Genomic DNA, 23229 nt, shown 5'->3' on the forward strand with positions numbered 1-23229 from the left:
ACAGCCAATGCTCTTTCCTCCACCTACTTTCCTCACAGGTGTATAGCCTAATATCCACTAAACCAAACTGGACATATCTTATATTTATTTTATTTAATAAATTAGATTTATAAAGCACCTCTATTTTGGGGAGAAAGTATTCAAAGCAGCTTGTGGAATAAACACAAAAAACATGGGCATAGACTAAAAATAAATGCAGTGGAAGAAATCCAGAAGCCCCAGTAAATTAAAACACAAATATAAGCTCTTTAAAGTCCTGGCAGAAAAATATATTAAAAGTAGAATGAGAATGAGCCAAATCCAATTCCCAAGAGTGTACGTTCCTGGAACTGATAGAAGAGGAAAATCCTCTTTCCCATGCTATATCTCTGAACAAATTCTCAGCTGCTTTCCTCAGAAGGATTTAATTGCTGGGTAGCTATAGAATGCAAGGGAAGAGAAGAAAATATTGACTGATTTTTTGATTAGTTCTGATCTCATGAGTGAAACCCAGAGAATAGTCTGTGCCAGAGAATTGCTTGACCCTAACTATAATGATGTACTCTCTAACTGATATAGCAGTAGATAAAAATGTTTAGATTTATCTGTTTCTTGCCATCAATGAGCAGCACAATGTCTGTAACTTAATTGGCTTAGAGCAATGTTTATATATAAACCACAGCTTATGCTTACCATGTTTTAGGAATTCAGCCAATGGTTTAATGGTCAATGTCATTGTTTAAATTATACATGACTTAGTGTGATGGATAAACCCAACCACCAATTAGAGTAGCCAAATTTTACACATTTCTACATTGAGTTGCCCTCTCTGTGTTACCCAAACACACGCGCACGCATACACACACACACACACACACACACACACACACAGAGAGAGAGGCTTTTTCTTCTAATGCTATTATTTTTTTACTAAGCCTAGAAAATAATCTTATTAGTTTTCTAAGCAATATTTAAACATTTAGTCTCCAGAAAACAGATGTCTTTTCTCCTAGCATTAGAGTCATGGTGGGATGGACTTCCATTTACAAATGTAATTTAATCTCATGGGAAATTAATCTTGTTAAAATATTGTCAGGTTAATTGAAATTGATTTGTGATTTACTAAACACAGTATTTGCTAATCAAATATCAGGCTTAGAAGCTTTGGTGGTTTCAGAGATTCCTATTAGTTTTACACTAAATGTAATCAGTGAGTCAAATATATGGACAGATAAATGCACTGGAACATTTTTTTTCTCTCTCTCTTTTTAAAATGGATAACACTTATCTGTCAATAATTTACCTTCCACGAGATGATACGCTTTGGGATAAATGAGTTAGTCATGAAGTCTGGATTACTTCTATGTGTTATTTGTCAATACCTCACATTTGCTTTCCATCTATTTAATTATTTCCCTAATGTGTTACTTCAGGCTGTTGGAAACTATCTTCACAAAGGCATACATGGATTATTATGTTCTGGATATCCTTGATAAAAGGGGGAAAATAGACATTTGATACCTCCCCCCTCCCCAAATGAAGCATCATGATCTGTAATGTGTTTTCTCTATATGTAACTAAAATATTCCTTCCTTCCTTTATGAATATTATTGCTCATTTTTTAAAAAAAATATTATTACCTTATTTAATACTTATATTGCTTTCATTTATAGATAGATGTTTTCCTTACAGTTACAAGATGAAAAAGAAAGATAAAAGAGATTATTTGTACAGGTTGAACAATGAGGTCCTTGGTACTCTCTGAACTTGGTGGCTTTCTTGCAGACATTTCATTACCAAGCTAGGTAACATCATCAGTACACAAGACATGATGCATCAGTGATGATAATGTTATCTAATTTGGTAGTGAAATGTCTTCTAGAAAACCATCAAGCTCAGAGAGCACCAAGGACCTCATTGAGATGGAAGTGCTTGGATAAAGGATCAAATTGCTGTTTCACATATCTATACTTATTTTTTAACTATTTATTTTTTCAGCAAAATCTAGTAACTAAGACTAGACAGATGGGCAAATGAAACCATTTTTAGTTAACTAATTCTATCTTGAAAAAAATATATAACTTAATGAACTTCAAACGTTTAAAAACAATGAGGTAGTAACTTAAGGACTACCACATGTATTACGAGATAAATTTATGAATATGTTCGTTAGTGTTGAGGTGCCACAAGATATTTCTTTATGTTTTTCTATAATAAACAGAGAATGATTTTCTTGTGGGTGCGAATATGTAAGATGTTAACATAAGTGAAAGACACAACTTTTGTGTTACAGATTGCATTTTATGTCCTTGCGGTTAAACGTGCATAATTATTAAAATGTGTCTGAAATTTCTCGTTACAGAAAGCTCTTCTTCACAGACTATGGAAATGTCGCTAAAATTGAGAGATGTAATATGGATGGCATGAACAGAACAAGGATAGTAATATCTAAAATAGAGCAGCCAACTGCTCTTACACTTGACCTTGTCAGCAAATATGTTTACTGGGTAGATGACTATCTTGACTTTATAGGAGTGGTTGACTACCAAGGACATAACAGGCAAACTATAATTGAAGGCCAACTGGTAAGTACCAAAGGTATTTATTTTATAAATAATATCATAAATAATGTGTCTAAAACATTACCATCTGAAATGTATGAACTTGTGTGCATTTATGTGTATTTGTGTATGATTTATACACACATCTATAAATATACTATATAAACATGCACACGCATAGACACACATAGTATTTTTATATATATATATATATATATATATATATATATATATATATATATATATATATATATATATATATATATATATATATATAGGTTTTAGTTATTCGGGTTTTCTCCACGTAAAATTGGAAGTGTCTTGGCAGCGTTTGACGATGTCTCATTCGTCATCTTCAGGCTTCAACCGTGCTTCTGGGAGCAAATCAAATCTTTGCTCCCAGAAGCACGAAGCTGAAGCCTGAAGATGACGAATGAGACTTCGTCGAAACACCAAGACACTTCCAATTTTACGCAGGAGAAAACCCGAATAACCAAAGACCTACATACAAACACCCGCGAAAACCTCAGGATACACACACACACACACACACACACACACACACACACTAACATATAAATCACACACAAATACACACAAATGCATAAATGTTCAGATGGTAATAGTTTTAGCCACATCATTTATAGCATTGCACCATAAGATGCTTTAAAAAAAATCAATCGATCAGAATAGAGCTTGAAAGGATCTTGGGGGTCTTTTAATGCAACCCCCTGCTCAAACAGGAGACCCTATACCATTTCAGATAGGTAGCTGCTCCAGTGATTGAAGAATCATTATGTGAGCATTCTGTCAAGTTTATAGATTAAATTTGATTTCCACTTGTGCTAGGCCATAGTGAATTTTGGTCTCTTAATGTTGCCTGTTAAACTTTGTTGTGGTTTCAACTTTCTGAAGGTATGTGAAAATCTAAATGGTGTTCACCATGATAATCTACAGATAATCCATTAATATTAGTAATGCTCATTTTTGAACACATCAAGATTGTACAAATCCAAAATACAGTGCATTATTCATTCTCCGTCTCTCTGTCTCTGTCTCTATAAGCAATCTTATTTTATGGAAATAAATATGGAAAGATGTTTCAAGGAAATAACATTTTAAAAAACAACTACTATCATGTCAAATTAATAATGAAGCTTCTTTTTCTGTATTATGTTATATTCAAAATAGCATTGCTTAACTTCAAAAGGGACGGGTCAATCAGCTCATAGACAAGCATGCTAATGAAAAGGGATTCACTCACCTTCTATTTCCTCTCTGTTAGAATTTAAATGAGAAGAGGCTCAATATTCAAATAAATTAAATTGTCCCGAGAAGCTAGAATAGATAGAATAGACTCAGATAAGAGAAACAAAGATGACCAAGAGATTAGAAACTTAGCTATTTGAAGAAAGATAAAAGCAATTGGATATAATTACACGTGGAAATGTTTGATTGGTGATTGGTAGCAGTTTTCAAGTTCCTGAAGAATTGTCAAATGGAAGAAAACTACATCTAATTCATAGTGGTCTGCAGAATAATAGTTTTAAATTAACAGGAATACGATTTTCAGTTTAATACCAAGAAAATTAGTCACCACCTACTACAATACTCTCTACCCAGGGCAGCCCTTGAACTGCATCCAGAAGCTGCAACTGGTTCATAATGCAGAAGCACATCCAATTTTGGGTGCACTTGAGCAACACCACTTCTGCATGGGCTGTACTGGCTCTCAATTGCTTTTTTGGTATAATTCAATATGCTGGTTCTCATCTTTAAATAGCACAGGGCCAAGTGATTTGCCTCTTCTACTAGGTTAGATAGGATGATGTACTCCAGGTCCCTTCCCTTAAGTGTTGCTATGTAGCAGGTCATTGGAAGTACATCTCCTTGGTGGCTGCCCCAATGGCTTTGGAAGAGCCTCCCACCTGCCCCTTGGGAGGTCTACGAAGACCTGGCTGTTCCCCATGCACTGGACTAGGGTGGGATTTCAACTGTAAGGATTATTGGTCTGTTGCCTATGCAGTTTGTTTTTATCTAGGTTGCTTATGGATTGTTGTGAGCCACTTGGAATCACCATATGAGATAGGCAGCCATAAATATCCTGTAAATAAATACATAAAATATGGTAAATAAAATATTATACCGTTAAAAATGTATTGACAGTAAAAGCAAATGGTGAAGGAGAGGAAATGAGAGTAACTGATGAAGGAGAAGATGAACACTGGAATATTAGAAATGTTCAGGCAGATCATACACAGTCAACTATCAAGGGTGACCTAAATGCAGGGGTGAAATGCTCCAAAGCCTGCTACATTTGCTATGCACGCACATGCGCAGTGTGCACCAAACACATACTTTGCACACATGCACACCTCAGGCACTACTGTGCAGATCTGAAAAAGGAGGCTTAAGAAGCCTTTTCTAAGGTAAGTAGAACAGCGAGGGTGGAAACAGCTGTGCCACGTGATTTAGATTCACTAGAAAGCATGATTTCCTGCTTTCTAGCAAATATAAATCACGCAGCACAGCTGATCATCGAAAATACCGGTTCGTCCGAACTGGTAGCATTTTTTTACTACTGGTTTGCCCAAACCACTAGCTTTTATTACTACTGGTTCGGTCAAACCGATCCGAACCGGTAGCTTATCACCCCTGCCTAAATGGGATATTAAACAATCATATGATTTGGGGTTTGGGAATGTGGAGTTTTCTATCCACAAATTAAATTAAACATATAGTTGGACCCTGAACAGCTTTCATTTCCCATTTGCATTCCTTGTTGGGGTAAGCAAGAGAATCAATGTACAGGAAAGAAGTAAGAAATAGTAAATAATAATCTTTGCCCCTATCAGATCTATCCACTAGTATTTCACCTTGATTTTCAACATCTCATTTTTCTCCTATTTGAGGTTCTGATCTACTTTATCCAACCCCAACTTTTTTCTTTCACCTGTCTTTCCACCTGTTGATGCTTTCTTCATCTATTTGTTTTGTAATTCGATTGTCATTCATTTTCTCTATTTGGTCAAGCCACATAATCACACCCGTCATTTTAAAATGAAGATTATTTGCTCTTTTATCTGATCTATATTCCCCCATTAATTATTGATCTTTTTGTTGTTTCACTTCTTAAGTAATTATTTCCAGCTGCATTTAACTTCTTTGTACATTTCTCCTGTTAACATTCAACTCTCTCTTCATATGAGCAGAATAGGAAAAAGTATCTCACATTCACTCAGATCATTTGGATTTTTAGCCAATAATACTGACAAAAGTACTTGGACATTCACATTATTGCTCTTAAGCATCACACGTCTAAAATTCCCATACAGAACTATTCACATATCCATACATAGCTTAAGACACATATATTTATCCGTGCAGGGCTGGCTTAGGGTTTGATTTTTTATAAATTTAATTTTAATGGGGTTTTGTATTTTAACTATAGTTTTAAATTTGGCCTAATGGAATAAGTTTTTTAAATGTTGTTTTAACATGTATTTATATTATATTTTATGTTTTATAAGGCTGTAAACCGCCCTGAGTCCCTCGGGAGATAGGGCGGTATAAAAGTTTGAATAATAAATAAATAAATAAATACACCTCAACCCACATAACTCTTACATTAACACAAGTACTTCTTACACATTTGTTCATAAATATATGAAACAATGAAAGGGACAGCAGACATTCTTATTTACTTCCTGCTAAATACTGAAACATTCACTAAACATTTCATTTATTATTATGCGTCCCTTTTACTTCCACTTATGCCACTAGTTGCCAGCCATTCAGTAACTAAGCTTCAATATCACAGTCACACAAAATATTCCCTAATTAAAACTATTCACTCAATCGTACTCTTTTTGTAAATCAGTAGACATAGAACAAATTTCTATTCTTACATTCATAAAGCTCTCAATGATCTTCTGAAAAATAAAGATACATTCCGTATATCCTTAATTGGCATAAAATTGTGCAATACTTCTCAAATTTAGCTTATTGTATCTCTATATCCTTTCAATCAGAATTCTGATTGAATTTTCCACTCTTTTCAAAACATAATTGTAAGATTTGCATTCTTGCAGTCTGGATTAGAACAAAAAATGAGAATCCAAGATTTCTCGCTAGTGGTATTTATTATAAGAATAGCAAATGTTATTTCTCATTCCAAAGCTTCTTAAAATAAATGCACATTGTTCAAATGAAAAGAAAGCAAAATTCATCTCTGCTTTCTGTCCTAATGAGTTCCTCATTAGCCAATAGTTACATTCTAGTTATGACTTCCATTATTAATCTCTATGTACAGCCTTGCATTACTATTCAAGTAAAAGAAACTGATAAAATTGCATAATTATATATGTATACCATATATGTCTGTATTTTTCCCTTAGGTTACGCATCTATATAGTTTAGCAGTATTTGAAGACTATTTGTATGCAACAAATTCAGACAACTTCAGTGTCATACAAATTAACAGATTTAACAGCAGAGATACAAAGTTCTTAATGAGACTTGAAAATGCTAAAGATATCCTTGTTTACCACAAGAGAATACAGCCAACAGGTAGGCAACCAGAAATCTTAATTGTAATCATTTAATGCTCTATTTGCTATTTAAGATTAGGATGTTAACCTTGGGTTTAATGAAGTTCAACATATTTGCTCTTCAGCATAGATATGCATTTTTACAGGGTTTAACGAAAGGATTAATTAAATCACAATGGTTCATCCAATTTTATATTCATAATATTATGTATGACTTGGTGACTGGGTAGTGAATTATGGATTCTTTCATTTCTTCAACAAGCTTTTAACCTCATATGTTCATATACATTATAATTGAAATAAAGATTTGAGTTTCGAACTAGATATTTATTATTATGAGTGGTCATAAAATCAGTCAGATATTTAGACTTGGTTTGGCATTTTTATCCACTCTCTTTCCCAAGTACCTGGGATAGGTACATGTTGTTGTTTGATAGTGTTAATAGTATCATCACAGGATGTTAGCCATTCCAAACAAAGCTTTTTGCAATTGAGTGATAATGATTTTGTTGGTGCCAATGGTATTCGTGTGGTGTTCCATTTGTTTTGGGATTGTTCCCAAGGCGCCTATTACTATTGGTACTACCTTTGCTTTCTTTTGCCACAGTCGTTCTATTTCTACTTTCAGATCTTTGTATTTTATGATGTTTTTCTCCAGTTCTTTCTTTTCTGTTTTGCTATCTCCAGGCACTGCTGCATCCACTATTCAGACTTCTTTGTCTTTCTTATTGACAATTGTTAAGTCTGGAGTGTGATGTGGCAGACGTTTGTCTGTTTGAATCCTTAAGTCCCAGGGCACTTTAGCTTCTTCGTGTTTTATCATTTTATCTATTTTGTGGTTCCACTAGTTCTTGCTTGGAGGCAGGTGGTATTTCTTGCAGATTTTGAATGTGCCATTGTTGTTATTTGTCATGCCATAGCTTGTAGTCAGATCTTGCAGCAGCTAACTAGGTGGTCCACTATTACTTCAGCTTCTTCACAGAGGTGATATTTGCTGCCTGTTGATGTCTTGTTAATCCTGGTTTTGTATTCTATTTCTGCATGCAATATATATAGCAATTTCTTAAGGGGAGATACTTTGAAGTTTTTCAGTATTTTGTGAAAAAGTAAATAATGGAGCTTTCATCAATTTTTTTTTTTTAGGCATACTAACATTACAAAAAGTTAAAGAAAAGTGTCACTGATTTCATCTCGCAGAGTTATGGATGATTTTGCATGACAGTTTTTGTACCACAAAGAGATGTAAACAGCACAGAACTTATCTACAATTTTTATTTAATAATTCAAATTTCCATTAGACTACTATTATATAATTTGATACTACTTAAATTTTGGCAAATCAAGCAAATCGAGCAATCGAGCACATAAATATATCCAATAAGATAACTGACTCAGAGTCTCTTCATATTAGAATATCCACATTAGTTGAAAATGCCAGAACAGAAATAAGTTGCACTGATCATAAAGAATTGGAGATTAAATATGCTGTTATTTTTGTGACACGTTTGCTATAACTTACTAACCTCGAAGGGGCTGTATTGCGGTGTAACTTTCAAAGAAATGTACACACAAAGAATTGCTGTGAATAATTAGATGTGAATAATTGCACAAGAATGATGAATGATTGATAAATATGCCATTTTTATGCAGAAGATAGTTTTGTTACAAAGCATTACATTATTCAATTAGAGAAAAAGCAAGGGAGCAGTGAGAAATATGCATATGTATATGCACACATGTACATATACATAGCTAAACTAGGCTAGGCTAGGCTAGGCTAGGCTAAGATAAGAATAAGATAAGATAAGATAAGATATTATCTTATCTGCACTAAATCTGCACTACTCGTTCCCAAAGTAACTTTGTTGCTTGTATCCTTACAATTTATATTGATATTGATATTGTTTCCTGATTGCTTATTTGTACCCTATGACTATTGTTAAGTGTTGTACCTTAGAATTCTTGAGGAACGTATCTTTTCTTTTATGTACACTGAGAGCATATGCACCAAGACAATTTCCTTGTGTGTCCAATCACACTTGGCCAATAAAAAATTCTATTCTGTTCTGTTCTGTTCTGTTCTTTTCTGTTCTGTTCTGTCCTGCTCTGTTCTATAAGATAAGATAAGATAAGATAAGATAAGATAAGATAAGATAAGATAAGATAAGATAAGATAAGATAAGATAAGGTTTATTGAAACATTTATTTCAAAGTGGCCTGGATGCATGTTTTAAGAAAACAGGGCAACTGCTAAGCATAAAAGGGAGAGGGGAATCTTGTGGCATAATTAAAAATTCATTTAAAATTATATTTAACATTTAGAGAGATAGCTATGAAATATTTGACTGGTATTGCTTAATTTTTATTGTGTTTTGATTATGGAGCAAAGATCTAAATGAAAATATGAGGGGGAAAAATACATTGACCTTGCCTGTTTCAAAATAAATCATTTGGAATTACAGGATATTTGCAAATACACACTCATCTGGACATGGTTTGTTAGCCCTTCTGAGGATTCCTAAGCCTTACCTCATAATCCTCATTCGCTGTTCCACATCTCCCAAGGAGAACCTGCTTATATGTACTTGTGGCTGCATTCCTTTCAGAATATGAGCAGTAAGAATGCAAGTCTTTTATTATGTATACACAATTGTATAATTAAAGAGATGCTAAGAAGACAGAAGGACAAAGGAAATCAAAAAGAAAATAACTATGTCTTCTGAGGGTATTAGCATTGCCGGTTATGTATGCATAGTTACCTGGAACAAAGGCAGAAGAAAAGGCACCACCATTCAAATAATTTTGCCTAGAACAGAGCTGAACCTGTAACACACTTATAGCTTTTTCGAATCCCAAGATTATTGTATTTTACCTAGACCCCCAACTCGGTAAAACTCAAGGCTCTGCTCACCTGTTTGGAGCCAGTTTGGCAATTTACGCATCCACTTTTCCCATGAAATGAAAAGACAAGGAAGTGCACCCTTCTTTTTAAAAAAACGTACCTAAGGAGTAAACCTTCCCACTTTTGATTGGCTGCAAAGAAAGTCATTTTCCAGGCTTGAATTGTCACAGCCTATCATCTAGATTGACAGGTTACAGTTGATGACAGATGAAACTGACATTTTCTTTGATTCTTTCATAACTGAAACCCATGGAATAGGTTATGCATGCATCCCCATTCATTATATTGCTTTAGAAATTATTCTTTAGAAATTAAAATCTGAGAAACTTGTTCTCTTTATTTTTGGGGATATAAATTCTAAACTATCCTTACATTCATCATCCATCCATCCATTCATTCATTCATTCTAAATTTATAAATTTATTGTGTTTCCCCAAAAATAAGACTTCCCCAGATAATAAGACCAATCAGGCTTTTGAATGCATGTGCTAAAATAAGCCCTCCATGAAAATATTTAAATGCATGCACAGCTGGTCCCTGCCATTTCCTCTGGTTAGGGTTAGGGAGCTGTAAATCAGGTAAGACAGCAAGAGAAACCCCGTCTTGCTCCATACACCCCAAAATAATAAGACCTCCCTGAAAATAAGGCCAAGTGCTTATTTCGGGGTTTAAAAAAATATAAGACAGGGTCTTATTTTCAGGGAAACATGGTAGATAAATTTATATGGTCACCCATGTGACAAAAAGTGACTCTGGGAAACTACAGCAATCCTCTAAAATAATAAATATAAAACAATCATTAACTGAAACCACTATGTAATTATTAAAAAAATAATAACTATAAAAGCAGAAGTAACAAAAGAGAATAATAGATGGCTGGATGATAATAACAGAGCCATCTCACAAGTTCACCCAATCCTTGGGGTCCCTAGGCCTGGGCAATGAAGCTAATTTCATCTATGAGGGGAGAAGATTCCACAATGTGGGCAATGCAGGAAATGTCATTGAGGGGCCCTGATTCTAAGACTACACCGTCTCTGGTGGTATTCCATCAGTAGAATGATGTAGCTTGTTGTTCTACATCAAGATGCTCACAGATATCTGCATAGGGTTACCATAGCATTGCTTAATTCACCAAGAGCAAAGAATGTACAGTTGGTTGGAACCAGTTTTTTTATTATTTGATTTGATTTGGAAATTACATTTCAGTTAATATGTTCTAAAATTGCATTTGATTTTTTTTAGCAGTTACACCACACTGATCAATCATACTAATTTTGTGAACAATTAGAACTCCAGGTTTCTTTTCACATGGATTAATTGGGGTTTCCACTCCTATTTTGAAGCATTTGATATGTCTTTCTTATGAAGAACATTTCAATTGCCTTTGTCATTTTTAGCCTGCTTCCCTAATTTATCAATATTATTTTGAATTTTCTTTCTATCTTCTACAGCAGGGGTAGTCAACCGTTTTATACCTATCGCCCACTTTTGTATATCTGTAAGTAGTAAAATTTTCTAACCACCCACTGGTTCCACAGAGGCTCTTTTGTTTGCGGTCGCACTATAACGCCATTTAGTTTCACTTACGTAACTTTTGAATTAAACTTATGTGCGGGCGATACAAATAATATATTTTCAGAAATTTAAATTGTCACAGGGAATTTTATGAAAACCTAATAAAAATGTTTTTAAATAATGCTATGAAATTTTTTTAAAAAATCAATTAAATTTTAAAAAAAGAAAGTGCTTCAGTATCGGATAAAACCCCTACCGCCCACCATGAAAGCTGGAACGCCCACTAGTGGATGGTAGGGACTAGGTTGACTACCACTGTTCTAGAGTATTAACTATCTCTCTAATTTTATATCATCTGAGATCAACTTTCTCTCTGTTTCTAACATCGAACTAAATAAAAAAAAACTTGATGAGTACCAAGTCCGGTGCCAAATTTCATTGTATCTCACTTGGTATCTCTCACTGTAGTTTGGTGAGGATTATTGAGCACTGTTTTCAAGCCAGTTCTCAGTCTACTTTAGTACTTGACATCCAACACATACTTAATCAACATGCAAATGTTGTATGGTAAGATTGGGCACATCCTTCAAACGAGATGCTTTGCTACTCAGAGAAGCTTTGCTTCTTTTTCAAGATGCATGTAATTGCTCTTTAAGCAGCAGGCATAATGACTAATTTCACTGTTGAGGACAACTGAGACCACCTTGCAAAGCAATTCCTGAAACTTTAGAAAAAACCACAGGTGCTTCAATAACTTTAACAACACGGCCCTGATTCAAAGCATTTGCATAGTATTGAGCCATGGTATTTCTAGAGATCACCCAGCAAGTGCAGGGAAACCAATTATACAACTGTAGTAGTAGAAGCCAAGAATTGCAATTTCACTATCAAGGATTCTAATGGGCATTGTTTTTCTTTCTCCAAAACAAGTGTTGTACTCAAAATTCTAAACTCTTTGTTTCTTTTTTTCACCAATTCTATGCAAAGAATGGACTGACCTCCCTTTTCTAATCAAAGATCCAGTTTATATTTCCCCCTTTTGTATGTAATAGCTATTCTTATATCATATTGTTTCTCTTTGCCACTTTTGGAAGCAACACATAGATTTTTGGTCATGTATTTTACCAATATAATTCAAGTTATATTATGTCCATAGTATTCCCTCAATCTATTAGGCCTTTTTTTAAAAAATGACACAACTTATTCTTTATAAATCCATGCTAACCTCTAAGAAATATTGCTTGGGACTGATTATTTTATCATCTTCTCTAGAATCTTCTATGCAGATTGACTGATTTATTCTTCCTTGGCATCTTTCTCTTCTATTTTTAAGAGACCTTTGTCAATCCTAATTTTCTGATATTCCAAAATTTTTCAAGAATAATAGCTAGACTTTCAGCCAGACTATCAGCAATCACATATATTATCATAGGCTCCAGTTAATCTGATCTGAATATCTGAATTCATAAGTCAATGTGTACTGCATTCCCTATCTAGCTTCTATTTATTTTATTTTATTCAAGTATTTATGCCACAACCCTATCATATTATTTCTGTGGTACTGTAGTCATAGAAGATTTCTGGAAAATTTAAAATCTTGTATTTCTTTATATCATTTGGGTTGGTCTCTCTAGTGATATTGCAAAACTGTGGAATTATGTTTGTTTAATTGCTGTTGCTTGTTATTATGAATGAGTAGAGTCATGACATTTTTTAATTGTCAAGCTTGGTGTGCATGTGTTTTGATGTTATTATATTTAGTTAAAATATGTTTATTTTACAAAATGCCTTGTACTGGATATTATGATTATTTCCAGGAGGGGAAACAATTCCATCCATAATTTTATGAGTTCTAAATAATCATTTTATCACATTAAAATAATTTGCTTATTAAACAACTTTACTCAGCATATTCCTGAAATAGAAATATTCCATTAAAACACGATTGTGCAGGTTTCAGTGTTGCAAGACTTCCCTGATTTTAGTAGAATTATGAAATCTGTCAAACAGATGAAAAATATATGATTTAGGCAGGCAATCATACACTGAGAATTAAGGTCCCTGTACAGAATACTTCTGGGCACAAATAGTGATCAATGTTAGAAGCAAGATCTCAGGCTATTTTACATAAAAAATCAGTCCTTGTTTTTAACTGGTGTTGCTATGTGGCAGTTGGGAATTGGAAACCTTTGCCAATCTATATCACAAATCACGAGGCAATCAACCCACAGATCCTGATTAACCTTTTGTATATCCCTGCTTTACAACAACCATAAAAAGGAAATGTTTTCCTAATCCTCAGAGTATTAATGTTTGCTCTAAAATCTTGTTAATCTCTACTGTTTTCCCTTTCTTTTAAAAAGCCTCATGGGTAGAACGGTGTAGTTTCAAATGATCAAATTATTTTCAGTTGTAGCAGGGAGATAAAACTAGTGCCTCTTTCATCCATTTCTTCTCGGTGTTATTATGTTTGTTATTGTTATTGTTGCTGAGGATGATGATGTCTCTGCTTCCCTCCTTCCTGATCTGTAGCAGACAGGCAAGTTCTCTGAATGTTTGTTTCATAGCACAGCATTCAGTCTCTGCAGATGATAGGGACACCATGTTTGTTTTTGCTCTTTGAAAAAGAGAGCTTGCCTTTCCTTCTGCCACCAGCTGCTGCAGGAGGAAGGTAAGCCCAAAGATAGAGGCAGTCATGGGGAAGAAAATGGGGCTAGGGCCAGGGCCTCTGATAGAGGGGAAACAGGGCAACATGTGCAACTGGCGAAGGGAGAGCGGGCGTCATGCAGGAGGAGGCCTTTGACAGATTAGGCCAGGCCTGGGCAGAAAATAGATAGAATGAAAAGCTGCAATAGCTGTAAATTCAATTTTTTTTCCTACTGGGTTCTGTGGGAGTGGTTTGGTGGGAGGGTCATGTGACTGAGTGGCCATGAGTGATGTCAAGTTGGCCATGCCCACTCAGTCACATGATTCCCCCCCACCAAGCCACACCCACAGAACCGGTAGGAAAAAAATTGAATACCACCACTGCTTTAGACCCTGTGATTTTCTTGCCTTTTGGTAGTTCATTTAGAATCCATATTTGGGGGGTTGTTGTTGTTGTTGTTTTTTACAAGGATTTCATTTCAGCTTTCCTTTATGTCTGCGCCTTTGCTATTGACAGTCCCTATGCTTCTTTCCATGAATTCGAATAAGGCATATTCTTCGCTGTAGCTGAGTAGCAGATTATTTTAGATTATCTCCTCTGCTGTAACTGAGAAGCAGAACGTGGATTATTTTCTTAGATCTTTGAAATGTTAATTCTAGATCTGGGTCTAACTACGGTATGTGTCAACAGCCAGTTCTGAATCAGACACTATTTTTTTCTTTTAGTTTTCTCAGATTCTTTTTCAGTAATCCCATCTGAGTGTCCTCTTCCTCCTCCTTAGATGCTATTGGTAAAACTAAGCGTTCATTTGTATTTAAATATTATTGCTCTCTGGGGGAATATCCTGTTTTCTTCATTAAAAACTACATGGTGGTTGTTGGTTTTTTGTTTTTTTTTTACTTTTTCAGTTTTTTAAATCCAAAACTTTGTACCTGTTTGTTTCTATTTAACACTCCAGGACTATTTCTAATTGAGTTCTGCAATTTACTTTCTTTTTTAGGCATATATGCATTAGCTTTTCATCCAAATAATTTTAGCTGTGACATATTTGAGTTTCTCCCATTCTATAACTCATGTGGATTTTATTTCTAGTTTGCATTGGTAGACAGTTTGCAGAACTGTATCTGTGTTAAGTTTTTCTTCTCTCTCTCTCTCTCTCTCTCCCCCCCCCCCAATAGTCAAATAACTCTGTATCAGCTAACCTCAATAGGCTTTGATGCTTTCTTACTGCAACTTGTTTTTTGTTTTTTGTTTGGCTCAGGAATATAACTTAATGTGAGCATTTTCATGTTTTATGCCTTCTTATTCATGTATTTTTCAAACTCGTGGTTGCAAATATCTCTCCCACTCATACCTAAATCTCTATTTTTCTGTCAGAGTTGCTTTTTTTTACATAAGTAAATTCATAGTTTGAATTTCTCAAATAGTATGGTTTTATTTGTGAAGAGATAGGTGCAAGTATATACTTTGAGTGACAGTCTATTAATGTTACCAGGTAGCTTTTACCGTTCTTCTTTTAGTGGCTTGGGAAAACAAAGGTCAGAAAAAATAAGCTCTAAGGGCTGTTTGAATTCAATCCTCAGAAAACTGTTTCATTTGAGAAAAAAGTTATACTTCAATTCTATTTTTTTTTTATTGTGGGAACAAATTTCAACCTAATTGTTAAATCCTCATCATTTATTTTTTTATTCAGAGAACATCTATATGTCCAAACCATTTTTCAGGATTTTTTAAAATTATTATTATGCATGCATCTTGTTTGCTGTAGGTTGCATGAGTTCCAGCAAATTAGCTGCATTGTTCTTTCCTTTTATTATTAGATGATTTATTTATTATTTATTTTATTTATTATTTTATTTTTATTTATTTTATTTTATTTGATTTTTATACCGCCCTTCTCCCGAAGGACTCAGGGCGGTGTACAGGCATAATAAAACCGAACATACAATATACAAATTTAAAATATGATTTAAAAAACTTATTTAAATTAGCCCAATAATTAAAATTTACCATACTAAAACCCGTTTAAAATTAATAAAATTCAACATTAAAATCCCAATTTAAGCCAGCCCCGCGCGGATAAAAAGATGAGTTTTGAGTTCGCGACGAAATGTCCGAAGGTCAGGTATTTGGCGTAAACCCGGGGGAAGCTCGTTCCAGAGTGTGGGAGCCCCACAGAAGGCCCTTCCTGGGGCCGCCAGCCGACATTGTTTGGCGGACGGCACCCTGAGAAGTCCCTCTCTATGGGAGCGCACGGGTCGGTGGGAGGCGTGCGGGTCGGTGGGAGGCATGTGGTAACAGCAGGCGGTCCCGTAAGTACCCAGGTCCTAAGCCATGGAGCGATTTAAAGGTCATAACCAACACCTTAAAGTGCACCCGAAGGCCACAGGCAGCCAGTGCAGTCTGCGCAGGAGGCGGTGTTACATGGGAGCTACGTAGCTCCTCTATAACCCGCGCAGCTGCATTCTGGACTAACTGAAGCCTCGAGTGCACTTCAAGGAGCCCCATGTAGAGAGCATTACAGTAATCCAAGCGAGAGGTAACGAGCGCATGAGTGACTGTGCATAAGGCATCCCGATCAAGGAAGGCGCAACTGCGAACCAGGCGAACCTGGTGGAAGGCCCTCCTGGAGCGGCCGTCAAATGATCTTCAAGCGACAGCCGATCATCCAGGAGGACACCCAAGTTGCGCACCCTATCCTTTGGGGCCAGTAACTGCGCCTCCAACAGCCAGCCGCGGCTGCAGCTGACTGAATCGGGTGCCGGCATCCACAGCCACTCCGTCTTGGAGGATTAAGCTTGAGCCTGTTTCTCCCCATCCAGACCCGTACAGCTTCCAAACACCGGGACAGCACTTCAACAACTTCATTGGGGTGGTCCGGGGTGGAAAAGTACAGCTGAGTGTCATCAGCGTACTGCTGGTATCTCACCCCGAAACCACTGATGATCTCACCCAACGGTTTCATGTAGATGTTGAACAGCAGGGGCGAGAGAATCGACCCCTGTGGGACCCCACAAGTGAGGCCCCTCGCGGTCGACCTCTGCCCCCCTGTCAACACCGTCTGCGTCCGGTCGGAGAGATAGGAGGAGAACCACCGATATACGGTGCCTCCCACTCCCAATCCCCCCAACCAGCGCAGCAGGATACCATGATCGATGGTATCGAATGCCGCTGAGAGGTCTACTAGGACCAGGGCAGAGGAATATCCCCTGTCCCTGGCCCTCCAGAGATCATCCACCAACGCGACCAAAGCTGTCTCCGTGCTGTATCCGGGTCGGAAGCCGGACTGGAACAGGTCTAGATAGACATCTTCATCCAGGTGTTGGGGCAGCTGTCGCGCCACGGCACTCTCTACAACCTTCGCAACAAAGCGAAGGTTGGAGACTGGACGATAATTACCCAAAATAGCTGGGTCCAAAGAGGGCTTCTTAAGGAGGGGTCTCACCACCGCCTCTTTCAAGGCGCCAGGGAAAACCCTTCCAACAAAGCGTTGATAATCCTCTGGAGCCAGCCTCGTGTCACCGCCTGAGTGGCCAGTACCAGCCAGGAAGGGCACGGGTCCAGTAAACATGTCGTGCCGTGAAGCCTCCCCAACAACCTGTCCACGTCCTCGGGAGCCACAGGGTCAAACTCATCCCAAATGTGCTCAACAAGTCGTGCCTCCTCTCCCTCGCTTGGATCATCGCAATTTCGGTCCAGACCGTCCCTCAGCTGAGCGATTTTATCGTATAGATAACCACTAAACTCCTCGGCTCGTCCCTGCAAGGGTCATCCCGCACCTCCTGATGTAGGAGAGAGCGGGTCACCCAAACAGGGCGGCCGGGCGGTTATCTGCCGACGCAATGAGGGTGGGCGTGGGCGCCTCGCTTCCCTCATTGCCACTAGGTAGGTCCTAGAATAGGTCCTAACTAGTGTCCGATCAACCGGGCGACTGGACCTCCAGGTGCTCTCTAGGCATCTTCTCCGGCGTTTCATCTCCCTCAGCCCCTCGGAGAACCAAGGGGCCGGACGAGATCTACGCCGGGTCAGAGGCCGCAAAGGCGCGACACGGTCCAGGGCCCCGGCCCGCTCCCAGGCCACGACCAGTTCCTCAGTCGTGCCGTGGGCCAGATCCGCAGGGAATGGCCCAAGCCCTGCCTGGAACCTCTCAGGGTCCATCAGGCGCCTGGGATGGAACCACCGTATAGGTTCCGTCTCCCTGCGGTGGTGAATGGCGGTTCGGAAGTCTAGGCGAAGGAGAAAATGATCCGACCATGACATTGGTTCTGTTACTAAATCATCTAATACCAGATCATTTAACCACTGTCCAGAGATATAAATCAGATCCAGCGTGCCTCCCCCTGTGTGCGTAGGGCCATCATTTACTCGAATCAGGTCCAAGGCCGTCATGGAAGCCTGGAACTCCCGAGCTGCCGTCGATGACAAGCCAACTGATGGCAAGTTGAAATCCCCCATGACTATAAGTCTGGGGGTCTCAACCGCCACAGCAGCCAGTACCTCCAACAGTTCAGGCAGGGCTGTGGTCACGCAGCAAGGAGCCAGGTACGCGATCACCAAGCCCAACTGATTCCTATAGCCCCACCGCACATAGAGGGATTCACAGCCGGCAATCTGAGGAACAGTGGCCTCCCTCAGCTCTAGATCTTCCTTAATAACAACCGCCACTCCCCCACCCCTACCTTGGACCCTCGGCCGATGAAATGCTCGGAAACCTGGAGGGCACATCCGAACAAGGGGGACCCCCCCCTCAGGGCCCAACCAGGTCTCCGTAATGCCCATGAGGTCCGCGGACCCCCCCTGAATAAGATCACAGATCAGGGGGGCCTTATTAACCACGGACCGGGCATTACATAACATCAGCCGAAGATCCAAGCTCTGAGGATCATGGCCACCCGAGGCAGGTAGGGACTGAGGGCGGAGCACGTGATCGCTCTCAAACATCGAACACGTGCTCCCACAACTCGATATGGCCCCTCCCCGCCATATCTGCCTCTCCCACTTACCGTACAGATCGAACAGCCCTCTAAACCTGGGCGTCCTCCCCTGCCTTCAGACAAGATGGCGTGATGTCGCGAACTAGCGCAGGGGCTGGATCCCTCCCTGACGGGTCTTCCCCCCCACCCGTCAAATCCCTCCCCCCCCTTAAAAAACCCTTGTTTAAAAAACGATACTCTTTTGCAATGGTGGAAAGTCCATTTTTAGCAAACATTTACCATTATGTTGCATACAATTACATAGATTACTCTAATTTGCATATGCTTCTTGGAATATTTGCATATGCTTCTTGGAATATTAAATACCCACTTTTTTAATGATTTATCAGCCCTTGTTTTTAATATTACTATTTTTACTTTTGCTAAATTAACTTCTCTTTGGTCAGACTTATGATTAATTTATACACACATCTTTGTTGTGAATATATCGATAGGATACATCCCTATCCAAAAAAAATCTGTTTTACTTTTCAAATTCAGAATTTATTCAGTTTTAAATAAGTACTTATTTACTAATATAAACACTGTTTCTTTGAACTTTATTATTTTACAATCCTTCTGCAGACCTTGATTTTTATTTTTATCTATTTGATCTCATTATCTTTCTCTATTGTATGGGTTTTAGCTCTCTGAAGTCTGGATAGTCTTTTAATACATTTCTTTCTATTATGTTAATTATAGACCTCATTTTTCATTTTTAATTCATTTATTTCACACATTTGTGTAGCTGCCCATCTAACACAAAGCAATTCACGACAACACCAGCAAGTGGAGGATTGAAATTGAGTACTAATCTATTTAAATAATTTCACCTGCTTGGTGGATCTGCCATTAACTGGCCAGTTTGATGGATTATCAGAGCATCTGGAAAAAACAAAACATTTTTTTTTGTTGGAAAAAACAAACATGTTGTTTAGGTGACATTTAGGTCTCAGAGCTGAGAAGAAGGTGCTTTGTTCCAGTCAGAATATGAAAATATTTGAAAGGAAATGATTATTACTTATGATGGCAATAGTGGTTTTCTTTATGACTGATTGGATTGCAAATTTAGTAGTAATTGTGAAAAGTGAGAAGTTTTGGTCTTCATTGGATAAGTTCTTAAGAATTTATTTGTATTACATTTGAACAAGCCTCCACATACCATTAACTAACTTCTTCACTTGAAAGTTGATTTGCTCTTAAAAGTGTCTCATCCAAATTTAAAATAATAATAATGGGATATTGTTGGTGCCTAAAATGTCGTTGCACAAAAGGTTAACAAATTCAGCCATTTTTTTCCAGTTAGTAAAAGGAAGATTGGTTCCCTGTTTTCTTTTCTAGAACAAGATTAGTAATGTATATTCTTCATAAAATACTAATTTCATGTCTTGAGCTATTCAGAATCCTACTCTCTTTCTCCATTCTGAAACAGGCCTACTTCCAGCCAGTCAAATTTAGCTACTAAAAGGTTTAAATTTGGATTTAGGATGAGACTTATGTCAGATATCAAACTGTGCAAATTTCATCTTCTGATGGGAAAGATTGAGAAATTGTGCAAGGATCTGTGCTACCAAATTCAAAGTGTTGGTTTTTCATTAGAATTCATTCCCCCTTTTAAATTAGATGGAGTGCAAGGTCTGGTCATGTAATTTGATCTCTCTATGGCATGTAATAGAATTTCTTGGTTTCTTTTTAATAAGTTTTTTTTAATGAGTGTCTTGACATGATTAAGAATGTAGCAGATATCTTCAGTTGTTCCTAATCTGTAATCTGTAATCTGTAACCTTCCAACTACCTTCCAATTTATTCACTTTCTTCAGTAACCCCAATCCTAGAAGGGCACAAGAACTGATAAAAGCTGCAGAAAATTAGGGTTGGTTTTTTCCCCCCTGTAGCAATAGGATATAGAATCACTACTCAATAGCAATGGTGGGCTTTGCTTGAACAGCTGCTCCACTCCAAGTTATCCCAAACTTTTGGTTGGTATCAATAACTAAATTCTAAATTTACAATTCTCTTTAAGAAGAATTTTCTGACCCTTTTGTAATGTTCTTTCTTCCTCCTTTTCTCTCAGATCATAGTGTAGATGTAATTTTTGACTTCATGTACTACTATTAGCATTGTCATCATCTTTTTAATATGCATTTAATATTGTTATGACTGTCATTAAACAATTAAAACAATAGTCTCTTCTTTTGCATTAATGCAACAATGAAAAAACCCTGAGATATGTACATATTAGGGCTACACACTTTTTGGAAATGTTTCTAAACAAAGGATCCAGATCTTGATCTTGCAGAGACATATATCTTTCTACTGCACTAAAATGCACATGACTTTTTTCCCACATTCCCTTATCCCAGAAAAATAGCACTGCTGCTTGAATAATTGTTTGAATGTGTTGATTCCTTAAAGCAGTAACATCTTTTTCCAGATTTTTACAGACGTTGCCGAGTTCGCATTTGTGCATAATCCCAGTCACTTCTTCCAAATAATGCTGAAGCATTTTTGAAAATCAAGTGACTTAACAACAGTAACTACAGGAACTTATAATACATGTATATTGTTAGCCTTCCCAGGCAGACCAGACAGGAAATATGACCAGATGGCCAACAATACTTTATTGTAAACCTATTTTAACAGAATCTTGCAAATCTCCTGGGGTCTCTCTTAAACCTGAGGAGTTAGGGATGGTCCCTTCTGAATCTCTTTCTCTGTCCATTTATGTAGCTGGAGGTGATGCCCTCTCTTATCTGACCATTCCCTAAGCATTATCTTACCCACCCACCCCAATCTCCCAAGGCATTTCTGATTTACCATTAAAACATATTGGTTATATGCAGGGGTGGGCTTTAAAATTTTTGGCAAGGGGTTAACTGCCTGGTTGCTGGGTGGGCGTGACCATGGCAGGGGGCCGTTTTTGCCCTCCCCAGCCTTAAGTCTCTGGGAGGGGGAAAACGGATTCCCCAGGCTCAGGAGGCCCACTGGAGGTCAGAAACGGGCCCATTTCTGTCCTTCCCAAACTTCCAGTAGGCCCATTTTTCCCCTCCCCAAGCCTCCATGTGCACCCTGCACTTACCTGCATCCAAAATGGCTACGGAGGGGTGGGGTGGGGAGCGGGGCCAGCCAGGAGTGGGATTTGGGGGTTCTCCAAACTACACAGAATCTTAGCTACAGGTTCTCCTGAACCTCTGCAAAACCCCAGCAGCCCAGCCCTGGTTATATAGCATAGCATAGCATAGCATAGCATAGCATAGCATAGCATAGCATAGCATAGCATAGCATAGCATAGCATAGCATAGCATAGCATAGAATTTTATTGGCCAAGTGTGATTGGACACACAAGGAATTTGCTTGGTGCATATGTTCTCAGTGTACATAAAAGAAAAGATACCTTCATCAAGGTATAACACTTACAACACTTAATGATAGTCATAGGCTACAAATAAGCAATCAGGAAACAATCAATATCAGTATAAATAGTAAGGATACAGGCAACAAAGTTACAGTCATAAGTGGAAGGAGATGTCAGAGTTTATCACCATAATATTTTTATGCATCACCTTTTTGTATGTTTAAAATAAAAATTATGTCTGTGTCCTCCTATAAAATAAACATTGTTCTGTAGTATTTTTAAAAATAATAACTGTTTTAATACTTCTTATTGAGTATGAATAAGACATTGTAACGTTCAGGTTTATCTTTTGCCTTATGGAGTTTGATCATCTTTTTTTTTCCTAAAGAATTTCCAACTTGTTCTTTTTATCTTTTCCAGTAAGAAGCCATGCGTGTGAACTAGATCAGCATGGAAGGCCAGGTAGATGTTCACACATCTGTTTGCTTAGCAGCAGTTATAAAAGCAGGACTTGTCGCTGCCGGATGGGCTTTGTCTTGGGAAGTGATGGCAGAACATGCAAAAGTATGTTTTCTGATATCAAACACTTTACCAGAAAGAATTTGTGTTCAGAGTAGAATTATCTATATTAAATAAAATAATATTATTTTTAATATAATTAAAATATAATTATATATATATAATTATATAATTTAATACAATTAATTATCTATATTAAATAAAATAGTAATACCAGTTGCATGA

The 23229-nt window shown here is 37.5% G+C and overlaps 1 protein-coding gene across 1 annotated transcript in view; it reads left to right on the plus strand.

Moving 5' to 3' along the window:
- Nucleotides 1-23229, plus strand: part of LOC131203454 (low-density lipoprotein receptor-related protein 1B-like) — a 298673-nt gene that overhangs the window by 249162 nt on the left and 26282 nt on the right. Inside the window, exons 7-9 of the mRNA XM_058193741.1 lie at nt 2342-2564; nt 6938-7109; nt 22906-23049. Coding sequence (XP_058049724.1) covers nt 2342-2564; nt 6938-7109; nt 22906-23049 — 539 coding nt within the window. The remainder of the gene's footprint in view (nt 1-2341; nt 2565-6937; nt 7110-22905; nt 23050-23229) is intronic.

This window comes from Ahaetulla prasina, chromosome 1 (assembly GCF_028640845.1).
Source record: "Ahaetulla prasina isolate Xishuangbanna chromosome 1, ASM2864084v1, whole genome shotgun sequence".
NCBI lineage: Eukaryota > Metazoa > Chordata > Lepidosauria > Squamata > Colubridae > Ahaetulla > Ahaetulla prasina.